General features: G+C 47.3%; 1 protein-coding gene across 1 annotated transcript; it reads right to left on the bottom strand.

Moving 5' to 3' along the window:
• Window positions 1-953: 953 nt before the first annotated feature.
• LOC127784653 (uncharacterized) lies at window positions 954-18,155 on the bottom strand (the record flags this gene model as incomplete). Its single annotated transcript, XM_052311998.1, has 7 exons — window positions 954-959; window positions 5,294-5,584; window positions 5,954-6,297; window positions 6,460-7,954; window positions 15,495-15,785; window positions 16,155-16,498; window positions 16,661-18,155. Coding segments are annotated over 7 exons (4,266 nt in total), but the record flags the coding sequence as incomplete, so codon positions are not given.
• Between the last annotated feature and the right edge of the window lie 462 nt (window positions 18,156-18,617).

Raw genomic sequence — 18,617 nt, 5'->3', positions numbered from 1 at the left:
TGGCGAGAAATCTCATCTCTCTCACCACACTTGATGCAGAAGGATACAAATACTCCGGTTCAGGTGGAGTTATAAAGGTATCGAAAGGTTCTCTTGTTTACATGATTGGTGATATGAATTCTGCAAACTTATATGTCCTTAGAGGAAGTACATTACATGGTTCTGTTACCGCTGCTGCTGTTACTAAAGATGAACCTAGTAAGACTAACCTGTGGCACATGCGTCTTGGACATATGAGTGAACTTGGTATGGCAGAATTGATGAAGAGGAACCTGCTGGATGGCTGCACTCAGGGTAACATGAAGTTCTGTGAGCACTGTGTTTTTGGTAAGCACAAGAGGGTAAAATTCAATACCTCAGTTCATCGCACCAAAGGTATACTTGATTATGTACATGCTGATTTGTGGGGGCCTTCTCGTAAGCCCTCTCTTGGTGGTGCTCGTTATATGCTTACCATTATTGATGATTACTCTAGAAAAGTGTGGCCCTATTTCCTGAAACATAAAGATGATACATTTGCTGCTTTTAAGGAGTGGAAAGTTATGATAGAAAGGCAATCTGAAAAGGAGGTAAAAGTACTTCGCACTGACAATGGTGGTGAATTTTGTTCGGATGCTTTTGATGATTACTGCAGGAAGGAAGGCATCGTTAGACATCACACCATCCCGTACACTCCACAGCAGAATGGTGTAGCTGAGCGCATGAACCGAACCATCATCTCCAAGGCTCGTTGCATGCTGTCCAACGCTCGCATGAACAAGCGTTTTTGGGCAGAGGCTGCTAACACCGCCTGCTACTTGATCAACAGGTCGCCTTCTATCCCACTTAATAAGAAAACTCCCATTGAGGTATGGTCTGGTATGCCTGCTGATTATTCACAGTTGAGAGTTTTTGGATGCACTGCTTATGCTCATGTTGATAATGGAAAATTAGGGCCTATAGCTATTAAGTGTCTATTTCTAGGTTATGGTTCAGGAGTAAAAGGATATAAGTTATGGAATCCTGAAACTAACAAGACCTTCATGAGCAGGAGTGTTGTTTTCAATGAATCTGTTATGTTTAATGACAGCTTGCCCACAGATGTCATATGTGGACCCCCGTTTCTATAACAGGAATCATTCGTGTAAACAGTACCATTTCCCTGGATCAAGTAGTCTGGTACACACGAGTTCATAGCTGAAATACCAAAAGCACATACACGAGAGTCTAGTGCTAATTATTACATCATAAGCCCACAGGCATTCTCTTAAATCATCGAACCGAGCGGTCCGGAATACATCCAAAAGCAGAAATAGATGAGGCAGCGGAATTCAGGCAGCGGCATGCCATTGCCACAGGCAACGACCGTAACTAAGACCTACTGAGCGCCATCGTCTTCATCTCCCTCCTGGTAGTAGGCATAGGGATCCTCCGAAGCTTCATCTCCCACTTCTGATTAATTTTATATTTGCAAGGGTGAGTACCAACCGTACTCAGCAAGCCACCACAGCAAGAAATGCACATGATAGGGGTATTCAAAGGATAGCTATGGTTCCTTTGCGCAAAGCCAGTTTTGTAATTCTTTTCGCAAGCCTAAGACCTAGCACAGACTAACCAAATTTTAGTACCAGCGTTCATATTAAACAATGACGGTTCTGTCCACCATCCATTGTGATCCCAAGGATAGCTTCCCGCCATCGAGTCGTTATGGTTTTCTGAGGACGTCCACATTCCCACCTCTCAGGCAGTGGCTCCATCAGCATAAAAATCATCATGCAATATCCCATCCCACACAGGTTAAGAATTTAGAGTCTAGCCAAGTGTAATACATGTCCCGGTGCTCAATAACCGCGAGCACGGCTATTCGAATAGATTTGGTTTACTCACACTGCAGTGGATGTACACTTTACCCGCACTCCGCAACTGCCCAACACATGAGCCTCGTCCCAACACATGAGACGCGTCACGGCAAAGCTTTTCGATAACCTCGCATTGGCAGTACCCGCTCCATGAACTTAAATCCTCATGCACTCTAGGTGTCCATGTTTCTAGCAGTGAGAGGAGTTCTGGCGCTCCCGGGAAAGAGAAGTCTCACACACATATTAAATTATAGTTCAAGTTAAGTTCTCTCTCTCACACACTCATGGCAGTCCTACCAATGGCGACACCGATGTAGGGCACGCCTCTCGGCCCTACCTCAACGGCTGTCCCATCGTAGCGCACCTGCCTCACTCAGGGGTGAACCATCTATGCAGGGATACTGCCTCCGCTCGGCTATCTAATCCGCTAGGTCTATACCCATTCGAGAAGTACGGTTGTACGGGGGTCGTTTCATGCTTAACTTCATGGCTCGGTCCTTAATTGACCGGGGACGGTACTAGCCTTTTCCAGATACCACCCAAATCCTCCGTCCGCCCCAGTCGAAAATAGTTGTTTAGTTTTATTTTTTTTTCCTTTCACAAATCATGTCATCAATATCATGGCAATGTGGCGCTCATGTCTCCACATGCCGCATCTCAATTACCTTCCCAAAGGTAATTGCCCAAGCATATAGCATTTGATAAATATGAGTATGCATAATTCTAGAATAGCATTTCTAAGCAATTGTCATAATTGACTAGGGACTCATACGTAAACATGGTTACGAAGGAATAAGGGCAAACAATAATCAAGGCATGGCATAATTCACAAGTAGGATGTTCATCATTGCATGCAATTTTATTTGTAAACAAAATAATTTCGCAATTGGGATCAACATGTTCAAGGAAATAGTGATGACTTGCCTTGCTCAATGTCTTGCGGGTCTTGACCTTCGCTTGGATCCGCAACTCCCTCGAGCTCTATAGTTACGTGCGAAAATTGATTTGAATTCGGTTAGAATTCAAATTAAAATCCAAATAAATCCAAATAAAGGTCGAATGCGAAAGTCGATTTCTTTATATTAACTTTATTATTCGCGAACTAAGACAAACCCAATTTCGATTCAAACTATTTTGCGGGTATAAATATTTTGTTGTCATAAGTTTTTAATTTAATCTAACCGAGCATTATATCCATATAATAGGTTAGACATTTCTATTGCGAGCTAAACATCGGACGGAATCCTAAAATTATCTTATAATATTATACGATTTAATTTAGTCTATGGCTAAATGATTAAATATAATATACGTCTAAAATTCCTAGTGATTAAATCCGAATTTCTATCGTGAATCGATTTCTTATAGAGATTACCCAAATATAATTTATAATAGCCTATAAGAATTCATCTAATTAATTATATCTAAATTACTACCGCGAATTGATCATTTGTAGAGATCATTAAAAACAATCTACAATAATCTATATAATTCACCTAATTGTTTAGTTTTTAAATACATCTATGATTATAGCATTATTTTGCAAATACTATATTTTCGTTAATCCTATACTTAAATTCTAATATTTTTTTTTAAGTGTCCTAAATTTCTCCTAATTTTTCCTACTTATTTCCTTCTCTTTTCCCCCTTTTTCTTTTCCTTTTCTTTTCTTTTCTTTTTCTCTTCCTTCTTTTCTTTTCTCCCTCTCTCTTCTCTCTTTTCCTTCCTTCTTCCTCTCTCTTCTCTCTTTTCTTTTCTTCTTCCTCCACCCGGCTCCTCCCTGTCTCTCTCCCTCTCGGCTCCCTCTCTCCCTACCCGAGCGGCGACGGCGGTGGACGCGAAGGGGGAAAGGCGGCTCACCGGCGGCGGCGGTGGCGGCGACGACGGCGACGGCGGCGCAAGGCGGCGACGCACGGCGCGGCGGCTCCGGGGCGACGGCGCGGCGGCTTCGAAGGTGGCGGCGCGGCGGCACGACAACGGCGGCGCGGCGGCGCGACGACGGCGGTGCGTGGAGAAGGGGAAGAGGGAGAGGAGGAGGGAATGGAGTGGGGTGGAGGAGGGGATGGAGTTTTATAGGGGAGAGGAGGGAAAGGAAAGAGAATGGAAGGGGCGACGCGACGGCGGCGCGGCGGCGACGGGGCGGGACGACGGGCGAGCGGCGATGGGACGGGCGGGCGGCTCGGGGCGCGAGGCAGCACGGCACGGGGCGGCGATGGGACGGCGCGACGGGATGGCGGCGAGCGACGCGTGACGGCACGGGCGCGGGGCGCGAGGCGGCGGCACGGTCCTCGGGATGACGCGACGGGCGGCAGCGGCGACGCGACGGCGGCGGCACGAGGCGCGGGACGATGGCGACCCACGGCGATGGCGACGGCGCGCGGCGCGACAGCGGCGACGCGATGGACGGGCGGCGATGGCGACGGCGCGGCGACGTTGGCGCGGCACGGCAGGGGCGGCACGGCGCTCGAGGCGGCGCGCGGCGTGAGGCGGCGACGCGACACCAGCGCGGCGCGGCAGCGGCGACGCGACGGCGATGGGACGCGCGGGCGCGGGGCGCGAGGCCGACGGCGACGCGACGGCGATGATGGCGACGGCGGCGCGGCGGGCGAGCGGCGCGCGGGCGAGCGGCGCACAGGCGGGCGGCGCGCGGCGAGCGGCGCGCGCGGCAGGGGAGGGGGCGGGGCTAGGGGACCGTGTCGAGCACCTGGAGTGCAATGAACAGTGACTTTTCTATTTATCCCGATTTTTGTGTATTTTCCATATAAATTTGATTCAACCATTCCTAATTTTTGCATATATGCATTTTACTCAATATTTGTGTTATCTCAACTAATGAATTCACCGTAGATTAATATTACTCATATTTTATTTTTATTTAATCTATTTGAATTTTTAATTAGGGTTAACTCTTATTCCATCGTATTTTAATTGATCCAAATACGGTCGCGATAATATTTTATTTATTCCTATCCACACCTAATCTTTATTTTAGTTTATATTTATTTTACCAACTTGTTTTTATGGTTTATTCCTAATTAACTATTCTTTACTCACGGTTAGTAAACTTCGAGATCAAATCCAAATAAAATAAGCGAATAGGATCGGCATGATGCAATTAATTTTTAAAGTTTTTGAAAATCCGTATTTTATTTTTAGAGTTTAGATTTTTGTCGGTCGAATTTTCAGGGTGTTACAAACCTACCCCCCTTAAATAAATCTCGTCCCGAGATTTCTTACCAGTTGTCGAATAGATGCGGGTATTCTGTCCTCAAGAATTCTTCGCTTTCCCAGGTGGCTTCGTCCTCGGTGTGATTACTCCATTGTACCTTGTACATACGCCACACTTTGCTCCTAGTCCTCTTTTCGGCTTCATCCAATATCCGGACCGGGTGTTCTGGATACGTAAGATCATTGCTAATGTGAATCTCTTCCAGCGGAGCTTGTTTTTCCGGCACTCGTAAGCATTTCTTTAATTGAGATACATGGAAGACTGGGTGCACATCAGCGATATTCTCTGGTAACTGTAACTGATAGGCAACTTCTCCTCGTCTTGCGACGATCTGAAAAGGTCCCACATATCTTGGTGCTAGTTTTCCTTTGACCTTAAACCTTCTTGTTCCCCTCATCGGAGAAACCTTTAAATAAACGTAATCTCCTTCCTTAAATTCCAGGTTTCTTCTTCGGGTGTCGGCATAACTCTTTTGTCGTGATTGTGCTACCTTTAAACGGTCACGGATCAAGCGAACCTTTTCTTCGGCTTCTTGGATAATGTCAGGTCCAAATACCGCCCGTTCTCCAGTCTCGGACCACATTAGCGGGGTACGACATCGTCGACCAAACAATGCCTCATTGGGTGACATCTTTAGGCTTGCTTGAAAGCTGTTGTTGTAGGAGAATTCGGCGTAGGGCAAACATCTCTCCCAGTCCTTGCTAAAATCCAGCGCACACGCTCTCAGCATGTCCTCCAGGACCTGATTGGTTCTCTCCGTCTGGCCATCTGTCTGTGGATGATAAGCTGTGCTAAACGCAAGGTAACTTCCTAGGGCTTCATGGACTTTCTCCCAGAAATGCGAGGTAAACTGTGTGCCTCGATCAGATATAATCCTCTTAGGTACACCATGAAGACATACTACCCTGGTCATGTATAACTCGGCTAGCTTGGCACTGCTGTAATTCGTCTTAACGGGGATGAACCTCGCCGTCTTGGTGAGTCGATCCACGATCACCCAAATGGAATCATATCCTGTTGCGGTCTTGGGCAATCCAACAATAAAATCCATACCTATCTCATCCCATTTCCACTCGGGAATCCTAAGGGGTTGCAGCAAGCCTGTCGGTCGCTGATGCTCAGCCTTCACCTTTTGGCACACGTCACAGAGTGCTACGTATTCCGCCACATCTCTCTTCATGTTGGGCCACCAGTATCCTTCCTTCAGATCTTGATACATCTTCGTACTTCCGGGGTGCAATGAATATGCCGATTCGTGAGCCTCCTTTAAAATTAATCCCCTCAGTTCACCCTGTTCGGGTACGTAAATTCTCTTTTTATACCATAGGACATCTTTTTCATCGGTTGAAAATTCCTTTGCACGTCCTGCAGCTAAGCGTTCCTTCACCTCTCGGATTTCCTTGTTGTCCTTCTGAGATTCTTCTATTTGGGTTCTCAAAAGAGGTTGAATGTCCAGGGTGTTTATCTGTCCACGAGGTACTATATGTAGGTTCAGCTGAGCTATTTCCTCCCTAAGCTCAGGGACCATCCCTTCCATTCTCAGATGATTGCAATGGCTCTTACGACTCAGAGCGTCGGCTACAACGTTTGCTTTGCCTGGGTGATAGTGAACCTCTAGATCATAGTCCTTGATTAATTCTAACCATCGCCTTTGCCTCAAGTTGAGATCTGACTGGGTGAAGATATACTTCAGACTCTTGTGGTCAGTGTAGATATCGCAATGGTTTCCAATCAGATAATGTCTCCAAATCTTTAGCGCATGAACCACAGCTGCGAGTTCTAGGTCATGGGTAGGGTAGTTTTCCTCATGTGGTCGCAGTTGTCGCGATGCATAAGCCACGACCTTTCCTTCTTGCATTAGTACTCCTCCTAGTCCTTGCCTCGATGCATCACAATATATAACAAAGTCTTTCCTGATGTCGGGAAGAACTAGAATAGGTGCCGATGTCAGCTTCTCTTTGAGTTGCTTAAAGCTTTCCTGGCACTGTTCTGACCACGCAAACTTCTTCTCCTTTTTGAGTAGTTGTGTCATTGGCCGGGCTATCTTTGAGAACCCTTCGATAAACCTTCGGTAGTATCCGGCCAAGCCTAGAAAACTTCGAATTTCAGTCACAGATTTGGGTGCTTTCCATTCCGTAACAGCCTCCACTTTAGCAGGATCCACTGCTACTCCACCGGCTGAGATTACGTGACCCAGAAAAGCGACTTCTTTTAACCAGAACTCACACTTGCTGAATTTTGCATATAACTTATGCTTCCGGAGTTTCTCGAGTACCAATCGCAAGTGTTCCGCATGTTCTTCCTCATCCTTGGAGTAGATTAGAATATCATCGATGAATACCACCACAAATTTGTCCAAGTAGTCCATGAACACTTTGTTCATAAGATTCATAAAGTATGCCGGGGCGTTGGTTAATCCAAACGACATTACGGTGAACTCATATAATCCATAGCGTGTTGAGAACGCAGTTTTGGGTATATCCCCGGTCCTAATCTTCAATTGGTGGTATCCTGACCGAAGGTCAATCTTAGAGAACACCTTAGCTCCTTTGAGTTGATCAAAAAGATCATCAATCCGTGGTAATGGATACTTGTTTTTGATAGTTACTTCGTTCAGTGAACGGTAGTCTACACACATTCTCATGCTACCATCTTTCTTCTTGACAAATAGCACTGGGGCTCCCCAAGGTGACGAACTGGGGCGTACAAAACCCTTTTCTTGCAACTCCCTGATTTGCCTTTTAAGTTCTTCTAACTCATTGACCGGCATCCGATATGGTCTCTTGGATATGGGGGCAGTTCCGGGTATCAGGTCAATAATGAACTCTATGTCACGATCTGGTGGCATTCCAGGTAAATCTTCTGGGAACACATCAGGAAATCGCTGCACTACGGGCATTCCCTTTAGGGGTAGCATGGTAAATATACCTCCAGCACGTTCGGTTAGCCCAGGATCTTGATCCATGGTTGCTCTCATATCTGCTCCCCAGGGTGTGGTCAGGGTAACTTCTCTACGTCTACAGTCAATTACTCCTCTATGCTTTGCTAGCCAATCCATACCCAATATGACATCAAGGGTCTGTGGTATCAAAACCATAAGGTTGGAAGGAAACACCACATCCCTAAGGCGAATAGGTACGTCAACGCAAGCTGTGTCCACGGCTATTTCACCCCCAGGTGAATGTACTAACATTGGTTGCCTTAGTTTAACTCTGGTTAAATTGTGTTGTTGACTTGCTTTTAAAGATATAAATGAATGCGATGCTCCCGAATCGAAGAGAACTTTAACTGGAGTGGAGTTGAGTGAAAACATACCCATCAGTACGCCTTGGTCTTCCTGGGCCTCTTCAGCTCGAACGTGGTTCACTTGCCCGCGTCCAAATCCGGTAGCGGTCCTGTTAGTCTGCGGAGTCCTGAATAGACCTCGTCCAGCAGCAGGGGTAGCAGTCCCGTGAATAGCCGTTGCATTAGCTCCGGTGCGAATGGGTGTCTTGTTTGGATGAGGACATTTATTGGCGAAATGCCCATACTCTCCACAGTTGAAACAGCTTCCCGGCCTTACTGATCCAGTGGCGGCCTGATTCGGTGTAGGAGCTCGGTTCTGAATGGTAACCGGCCTGTGGAAATTGCTGGAGGCAGCAGGTCGATTGGTTGTCACCACTGTTGGTCTCCATGCCGAAGAGGTTGTCCCTTTAGGACGCTGGGGTGCGGTCTGAGGCGGGCGGTTCATGGCAAGCCTCCTTTTACGATTGTGTTCCACGACCTTTCGGTCATTTTCCAGCCTAACGACCTTATTAATTAAACTCTGGAAACTATCGTGGTCTTGTCCAATCATGGGCCCACGCAACTCGTCATTCAAACCTTCAATGAATTTGTCGATCTTTTCCTCTTCGTCGGCAAGATCTCCAGTCGCGTAGCGTGCCAACTGAGTGAAACGGTTCAGGTACTCTTGTACTGTGGTATTCCCTTGCCGTAGTCTCCTGAACTCATTCTTCTTCATCCGCATCACTGCGGCAGGCACGAAGTTGTCGCGGAAGGCTGTGGTAAATTCTTCCCAGTTTGGTTCTCCAGCATCTTCTTCCCGAGCTTCTTTGTATGTGTCCCACCAGTCTCCGGCTGGTCCTTCCAATTGGTTTGCCGCAAAGATCACTTTATCGGCCTCCCGTACTCGAACAAGAGTTAGCTTCTTCTCAATGACCCTTAACCAATCTTCAGCATCCATAGGTTCTTCAGCTGTGGCGAATATGGGTGGCTTGGTCCTCATAAATTCTCCAAAGCTTGATCCGCCGCGGTTGCCTTGGTTATTTGCGATGGCTTGCAGAAGTTGGGTTTGGGTGGCCATAATTCCGGCCAGAGTGGTTAAGTCAGGTGTCTGAGTTTCATCATTGCTAGTTGTTGCCCGACGTCGGCTTGCCATCTGTGCAGGTTGATTGATTGAGTAAGTATCCTAATTCTCTAGCTATCTTTTAAGGCTTTATCCCATTAAGGGGGGGGGGGAATTGTTTTGATGTGAACTCTGTTTTGCCAGCATGGTGGAATAAACTCATTTATAACACAACAACAATAGATATCATAAATAACATCACAGAGTTTCACAAATAGTACATAAATCATGATGCAATCGACTGCATACATACGCAGTCCAAATAAGATTCATCCAAAGATACATTGAACTAATCATCAAACTACTCGTCCATCTAGGTAGGGAGGGGGGGGTGTCTCGCATGCTATCCAAAAACTAACTGAAGCGAGATCGTAGCTGCAATAATCCTCCAGTCTAGTCATCCAGCCATCCGCAGGATCCTGGGGCAGGTAGAGGGTGGTCGCTGGCACGCGCAAACCTGAGTCCCCATGGCTCAGAAGTAGTGGCCTCTGGATCTGGCTTGGGCCTCTTGCCCGGAGGTCGTGTGCTCTTGCGAGCAGTGCTGAGGGTGCGAGGGCCTCCGAGGAAGGTGATGCGGGGAACAGGGGTCTCATCCTCTGAAGGATCAGTGATGTCTAGCTCGATCTCTGGCTCGGTGTCGGTCCCCTCTGTCTTGGAGTCGACCTGGATCGGAGTCTCCAATCTAGAACCCAGCTGCGGAGAAAGTGTAGGGATCAGTGGAGTGTGTACAATCTCCGGGGCAGGTGGCTGTGTCACTGTCGGGTCCACCAGGTAAGGTGCTGACTCGGTAGCTAGCATACTAGCCTCTCCCAGAAGAGCGTGGAACGCTGGTGGGTACGGCGGGGTGAGGAAGAAGTAGCGGTCACGGCCTACTGCTGTGGAAGTAGAAGCCCCTGTGGTGCTGATCGTGGCTGCTCGAAGCTGCTCCTCCAACTGGCTGACGTGCTCCTGACTCTCTCTCAGCTGCTCCTCCAGTGTATCCATCATCCCGCGGCGGTCGTTGTACTGGTCAGATAACTGCTGGAACTGGTCGCCGTGGACCTGGAGCTGTGCCTTCAGTGAGTCTATCTCACTGCCCCAAGCCTGGTGCTCCTCCTCCAGCTGAAGCTGCTGCGCTGTGAGGTCGGTCACCTCAGTCTCTAACTCTCCCATACGTCTCTGGTGGTCGTCAATCTCCAACAGAGCCTCCTCGTAGTAGTCATCTACTGCCTCAGCCCATCGTGACAACCGAGTCACCATCGGGTTGTAGCAGCAGGGCGTGTCCTGAACTGTGCAAACTGAGTTGCCCTCCTCCCGGAACGGGTGATGAGCAAACTCGGTACTCGCTAACTCAGCTCGGTGGATAGAGCTGAGTCGGAGGAAGGCCTCCCGGGCTGCATCCTGCATCGCGGTCTCTGGCAAGTCTCAGTAGTGACGTGTCTGAAAACTATAATCCAACTCGGAAGGGACTCGGGGGTGAACCTCGACCCGAGCCTCCCAAACTGAACCACACTGTCTCACTCGGTATGACGGGAACCCAGAGTATCGCAGACGCCTCAACATCCGATGTAGCTCAATGACATACCCCTCTGATTGAGGTAAGCTCAACTCCCAGGTAGCGGGTGAATCCTGGTCTGCCATCTAAGTTTAAGAAAAACCCAAAGTTAGCTATGAGTAAAACTTGTTTTATGAAGAAAATAGTTAAGAGTAGGATGAAAATCGTTCCGAGTTTTGTAAACATAGCATTTTTATTTTTGAAAGTATTTCTAAATGGGAATTTCTCCCTTGGCCAAGCTTAGGAAAGGGGTGGGGCGCCTTTTGGTCTTTTCCTACAGTCGTATGGCTCTGATACCAGCTCTGTGGACCCCCGTTTCTATAACAGGAATCATTCGTGTAAACAGTACCATTTCCCTGGATCAAGTAGTCTGGTACACACGAGTTCATAGCTGAAATACCAAAAGCACATACACGAGAGTCTAGTGCTAATTATTACATCATAAGCCCACAGGCATTCTCTTAAATCATCGAACCGAGCGGTCCGGAATACATCCAAAAGCAGAAATAGATGAGGCAGCGGAATTCAGGCAGCGACATGCCATTGCCACAGGCAACGACCGTAACTAAGACCTACTGAGCGCCATCGTCTTCATCTCCCTCCTGGTAGTAGGCATAGGGATCCTCCGAAGCTTCATCTCCCACTTCTGATTAATTTTATATTTGCAAGGGTGAGTACCAACCGTACTCAGCAAGCCACCACAGCAAGAAATGCACATGATAGGGGTATTCAAAGGATAGCTATGGTTCCTTTGCGCAAAGCCAGTTTTGTAATTCTTTTCGCAAGCCTAAGACCTAGCACAGACTAACCAAATTTTAGTACCAGCGTTCATATTAAACAATGACGGTTCTGTCCACCATCCATTGTGATCCCAAGGATAGCTTCCCGCCATCGAGTCGTTATGGTTTTCTGAGGACGTCCACATTCCCACCTCTCAGGCAGTGGCTCCATCAGCATAAAAATCATCATGCAATATCCCATCCCACACAGGTTAAGAATTTAGAGTCTAGCCAAGTGTAATACATGTCCCGGTGCTCAATAACCGCGAGCACGGCTATTCGAATAGATTTGGTTTACTCACACTGCAGTGGATGTACACTTTACCCGCACTCCGCAACTGCCCAACACATGAGCCTCGTCCCAACACATGAGACGCGTCACGGCAAAGCTTTTCGATAACCTCGCATTGGCAGTACCCGCTCCATGAACTTAAATCCTCATGCACTCTAGGTGTCCATGTTTCTAGCAGTGAGAGGAGTTCTGGCGCTCCCGGGAAAGAGAAGTCTCACACACATATTAAATTATAGTTCAAGTTAAGTTCTCTCTCTCACACACTCATGGCAGTCCTACCAATGGCGACACCGATGTAGGGCACGCCTCTCGGCCCTACCTCAACGGCTGTCCCATCGTAGCGCACCTGCCTCACTCAGGGGTGAACCATCTATGCAGGGATACTGCCTCCGCTCGGCTATCTAATCCGCTAGGTCTATACCCATTCGAGAAGTACGGTTGTACGGGGGTCGTTTCATGCTTAACTTCATGGCTCGGTCCTTAATTGACCGGGGACGGTACTAGCCTTTTCCAGATACCACCCAAATCCTCCGTCCGCCCCAGTCGAAAATAGTTGTTTAGTTTTATTTTTTTTTCCTTTCACAAATCATGTCATCAATATCATGGCAATGTGGCGCTCATGTCTCCACATGCCGCATCTCAATTACCTTCCCAAAGGTAATTGCCCAAGCATATAGCATTTGATAAATATGAGTATGCATAATTCTAGAATAGCATTTCTAAGCAATTGTCATAATTGACTAGGGACTCATACGTAAACATGGTTACGAAGGAATAAGGGCAAACAATAATCAAGGCATGGCATAATTCACAAGTAGGATGTTCATCATTGCATGCAATTTTATTTGTAAACAAAATAATTTCGCAATTGGGATCAACATGTTCAAGGAAATAGTGATGACTTGCCTTGCTCAATGTCTTGCGGGTCTTGACCTTCGCTTGGATCCGCAACTCCCTCGAGCTCTATAGTTACGTGCGAAAATTGATTTGAATTCGGTTAGAATTCAAATTAAAATCCAAATAAATCCAAATAAAGGTCGAATGCGAAAGTCGATTTCTTTATATTAACTTTATTATTCGCGAACTAAGACAAACCCAATTTCGATTCAAACTATTTTGCGGGTATAAATATTTTGTTGTCATAAGTTTTTAATTTAATCTAACCGAGCATTATATCCATATAATAGGTTAGACATTTCTATTGCGAGCTAAACATCGGACGGAATCCTAAAATTATCTTATAATATTATACGATTTAATTTAGTCTATGGCTAAATGATTAAATATAATATACGTCTAAAATTCCTAGTGATTAAATCCGAATTTCTATCGTGAATCGATTTCTTATAGAGATTACCCAAATATAATTTATAATAGCCTATAAGAATTCATCTAATTAATTATATCTAAATTACTACCGCGAATTGATCATTTGTAGAGATCATTAAAAACAATCTACAATAATCTATATAATTCACCTAATTGTTTAGTTTTTAAATACATCTATGATTATAGCATTATTTTGCAAATACTATATTTTCGTTAATCCTATACTTAAATTCTAATATTTTTTTTTTAAGTGTCCTAAATTTCTCCTAATTTTTCCTACTTATTTCCTTCTCTTTTCCCCCTTTTTCTTTTCCTTTTCTTTTCTTTTCTTTTTCTCTTCCTTCTTTTCTTTTCTCCCTCTCTCTTCTCTCTTTTCCTTCCTTCTTCCTCTCTCTTCTCTCTTTTCTTTTCTTCTTCCTCCACCCGGCTCCTCCCTGTCTCTCTCCCTCTCGGCTCCCTCTCTCCCTACCCGAGCGGCGACGGCGGTGGACGCGAAGGGGGAAAGGCGGCTCACCGGCGGCGGCGGTGGCGGCGACGACGGCGACGGCGGCGCAAGGCGGCGACGCACGGCGCGGCGGCTCCGGGGCGACGGCGCGGCGGCTTCGAAGGTGGCGGCGCGGCGGCACGACAACGGCGGCGCGGCGGCGCGACGACGGCGGTGCGTGGAGAAGGGGAAGAGGGAGAGGAGGAGGGAATGGAGTGGGGTGGAGGAGGGGATGGAGTTTTATAGGGGAGAGGAGGGAAAGGAAAGAGAATGGAAGGGGCGACGCGACGGCGGCGCGGCGGCGACGGGGCGGGACGACGGGCGAGCGGCGATGGGACGGGCGGGCGGCTCGGGGCGCGAGGCAGCACGGCACGGGGCGGCGATGGGACGGCGCGACGGGATGGCGGCGAGCGACGCGTGACGGCACGGGCGCGGGGCGCGAGGCGGCGGCACGGTCCTCGGGATGACGCGACGGGCGGCAGCGGCGACGCGACGGCGGCGGCACGAGGCGCGGGACGATGGCGACCCACGGCGATGGCGACGGCGCGCGGCGCGACAGCGGCGACGCGATGGACGGGCGGCGATGGCGACGGCGCGGCGACGTTGGCGCGGCACGGCAGGGGCGGCACGGCGCTCGAGGCGGCGCGCGGCGTGAGGCGGCGACGCGACACCAGCGCGGCGCGGCAGCGGCGACGCGACGGCGATGGGACGCGCGGGCGCGGGGCGCGAGGCCGACGGCGACGCGACGGCGATGATGGCGACGGCGGCGCGGCGGGCGAGCGGCGCGCGGGCGAGCGGCGCACAGGCGGGCGGCGCGCGGCGAGCGGCGCGCGCGGCAGGGGAGGGGGCGGGGCTAGGGGACCGTGTCGAGCACCTGGAGTGCAATGAACAGTGACTTTTCTATTTATCCCGATTTTTGTGTATTTTCCATATAAATTTGATTCAACCATTCCTAATTTTTGCATATATGCATTTTACTCAATATTTGTGTTATCTCAACTAATGAATTCACCGTAGATTAATATTACTCATATTTTATTTTTATTTAATCTATTTGAATTTTTAATTAGGGTTAACTCTTATTCCATCGTATTTTAATTGATCCAAATACGGTCGCGATAATATTTTATTTATTCCTATCCACACCTAATCTTTATTTTAGTTTATATTTATTTTACCAACTTGTTTTTATGGTTTATTCCTAATTAACTATTCTTTACTCACGGTTAGTAAACTTCGAGATCAAATCCAAATAAAATAAGCGAATAGGATCGGCATGATGCAATTAATTTTTAAAGTTTTTGAAAATCCGTATTTTATTTTTAGAGTTTAGATTTTTGTCGGTCGAATTTTCAGGGTGTTACAAACCTACCCCCCTTAAATAAATCTCGTCCCGAGATTTCTTACCAGTTGTCGAATAGATGCGGGTATTCTGTCCTCAAGAATTCTTCGCTTTCCCAGGTGGCTTCGTCCTCGGTGTGATTACTCCATTGTACCTTGTACATACGCCACACTTTGCTCCTAGTCCTCTTTTCGGCTTCATCCAATATCCGGACCGGGTGTTCTGGATACGTAAGATCATTGCTAATGTGAATCTCTTCCAGCGGAGCTTGTTTTTCCGGCACTCGTAAGCATTTCTTTAATTGAGATACATGGAAGACTGGGTGCACATCAGCGATATTCTCTGGTAACTGTAACTGATAGGCAACTTCTCCTCGTCTTGCGACGATCTGAAAAGGTCCCACATATCTTGGTGCTAGTTTTCCTTTGACCTTAAACCTTCTTGTTCCCCTCATCGGAGAAACCTTTAAATAAACGTAATCTCCTTCCTTAAATTCCAGGTTTCTTCTTCGGGTGTCGGCATAACTCTTTTGTCGTGATTGTGCTACCTTTAAACGGTCACGGATCAAGCGAACCTTTTCTTCGGCTTCTTGGATAATGTCAGGTCCAAATACCGCCCGTTCTCCAGTCTCGGACCACATTAGCGGGGTACGACATCGTCGACCAAACAATGCCTCATTGGGTGACATCTTTAGGCTTGCTTGAAAGCTGTTGTTGTAGGAGAATTCGGCGTAGGGCAAACATCTCTCCCAGTCCTTGCTAAAATCCAGCGCACACGCTCTCAGCATGTCCTCCAGGACCTGATTGGTTCTCTCCGTCTGGCCATCTGTCTGTGGATGATAAGCTGTGCTAAACGCAAGGTAACTTCCTAGGGCTTCATGGACTTTCTCCCAGAAATGCGAGGTAAACTGTGTGCCTCGATCAGATATAATCCTCTTAGGTACACCATGAAGACATACTACCCTGGTCATGTATAACTCGGCTAGCTTGGCACTGCTGTAATTCGTCTTAACGGGGATGAACCTCGCCGTCTTGGTGAGTCGATCCACGATCACCCAAATGGAATCATATCCTGTTGCGGTCTTGGGCAATCCAACAATAAAATCCATACCTATCTCATCCCATTTCCACTCGGGAATCCTAAGGGGTTGCAGCAAGCCTGTCGGTCGCTGATGCTCAGCCTTCACCTTTTGGCACACGTCACAGAGTGCTACGTATTCCGCCACATCTCTCTTCATGTTGGGCCACCAGTATCCTTCCTTCAGATCTTGATACATCTTCGTACTTCCGGGGTGCAATGAATATGCCGATTCGTGAGCCTCCTTTAAAATTAATCCCCTCAGTTCACCCTGTTCGGGTACGTAAATTCTCTTTTTATACCATAGGACATCTTTTTCATCGGTTGAAAATTCCTTTGCACGTCCTGCAGCTAAGCGTTCCTTCACCTCTCGGATTTCCTTGTTGTCCTTCTGAGATTCTTCTATTTGGGTTCTCAAAAGAGGTTGAATGTCCAGGGTGTTTATCTGTCCACGAGGTACTATATGTAGGTTCAGCTGAGCTATTTCCTCCCTAAGCTCAGGGACCATCCCTTCCATTCTCAGATGATTGCAATGGCTCTTACGACTCAGAGCGTCGGCTACAACGTTTGCTTTGCCTGGGTGATAGTGAACCTCTAGATCATAGTCCTTGATTAATTCTAACCATCGCCTTTGCCTCAAGTTGAGATCTGACTGGGTGAAGATATACTTCAGACTCTTGTGGTCAGTGTAGATATCGCAATGGTTTCCAATCAGATAATGTCTCCAAATCTTTAGCGCATGAACCACAGCTGCGAGTTCTAGGTCATGGGTAGGGTAGTTTTCCTCATGTGGTCGCAGTTGTCGCGATGCATAAGCCACGACCTTTCCTTCTTGCATTAGTACTCCTCCTAGTCCTTGCCTCGATGCATCACAATATATAACAAAGTCTTTCCTGATGTCGGGAAGAACTAGAATAGGTGCCGATGTCAGCTTCTCTTTGAGTTGCTTAAAGCTTTCCTGGCACTGTTCTGACCACGCAAACTTCTTCTCCTTTTTGAGTAGTTGTGTCATTGGCCGGGCTATCTTTGAGAACCCTTCGATAAACCTTCGGTAGTATCCGGCCAAGCCTAGAAAACTTCGAATTTCAGTCACAGATTTGGGTGCTTTCCATTCCGTAACAGCCTCCACTTTAGCAGGATCCACTGCTACTCCACCGGCTGAGATTACGTGACCCAGAAAAGCGACTTCTTTTAACCAGAACTCACACTTGCTGAATTTTGCATATAACTTATGCTTCCGGAGTTTCTCGAGTACCAATCGCAAGTGTTCCGCATGTTCTTCCTCATCCTTGGAGTAGATTAGAATATCATCGATGAATACCACCACAAATTTGTCCAAGTAGTCCATGAACACTTTGTTCATAAGATTCATAAAGTATGCCGGGGCGTTGGTTAATCCAAACGACATTACGGTGAACTCATATAATCCATAGCGTGTTGAGAACGCAGTTTTGGGTATATCCCCGGTCCTAATCTTCAATTGGTGGTATCCTGACCGAAGGTCAATCTTAGAGAACACCTTAGCTCCTTTGAGTTGATCAAAAAGATCATCAATCCGTGGTAATGGATACTTGTTTTTGATAGTTACTTCGTTCAGTGAACGGTAGTCTACACACATTCTCATGCTACCATCTTTCTTCTTGACAAATAGCACTGGGGCTCCCCAAGGTGACGAACTGGGGCGTACAAAACCCTTTTCTTGCAACTCCCTGATTTGCCTTTTAAGTTCTTCTAACTCATTGACCGGCATCCGATATGGTCTCTTGGATATGGGGGCAGTTCCGGGTATCAGGTCAATAATGAACTCTATGTCACGATCTGGTGGCATTCCAGGTAAATCTTCTGGGAACACATCAGGAAATCGCTGCACTACGGGCATTCCCTTTAGGGGTAGCATGGTAAATATACCTCCAGCACGTTCGGTTAGCCCAGGATCTTGATCCATGGTTGCTCTCATATCTGCTCCCCAGGGTGTGGTCAGGGTAACTTCTCTACGTCTACAGTCAATTACTCCTCTATGCTTTGCTAGCCAATCCATACCCAATATGACATCAAGGGTCTGTGGTATCAAAACCATAAGGTTGGAAGGAAACACCACATCCCTAAGGCGAATAGGTACGTCAACGCAAGCTGTGTCCACGGCTATTTCACCCCCAGGTGAATGTACTAACATTGGTTGCCTTAGTTTAACTCTGGTTAAATTGTGTTGTTGACTTGCTTTTAAAGATATAAATGAATGCGATGCTCCCGAATCGAAGAGAACTTTAACTGGAGTGGAGTTGAGTGAAAACATACCCATCAGTACGCCTTGGTCTTCCTGGGCCTCTTC

Source organism: Oryza glaberrima, chromosome 9 (genome assembly GCF_000147395.1).
Source record: "Oryza glaberrima chromosome 9, OglaRS2, whole genome shotgun sequence".
In the NCBI taxonomy this organism is placed as follows: domain Eukaryota; kingdom Viridiplantae; phylum Streptophyta; class Magnoliopsida; order Poales; family Poaceae; genus Oryza; species Oryza glaberrima.
The sequence above is the reverse complement of the archived record's forward strand: the minus strand, read 5'-3'. Positions and strand labels throughout refer to the sequence as shown.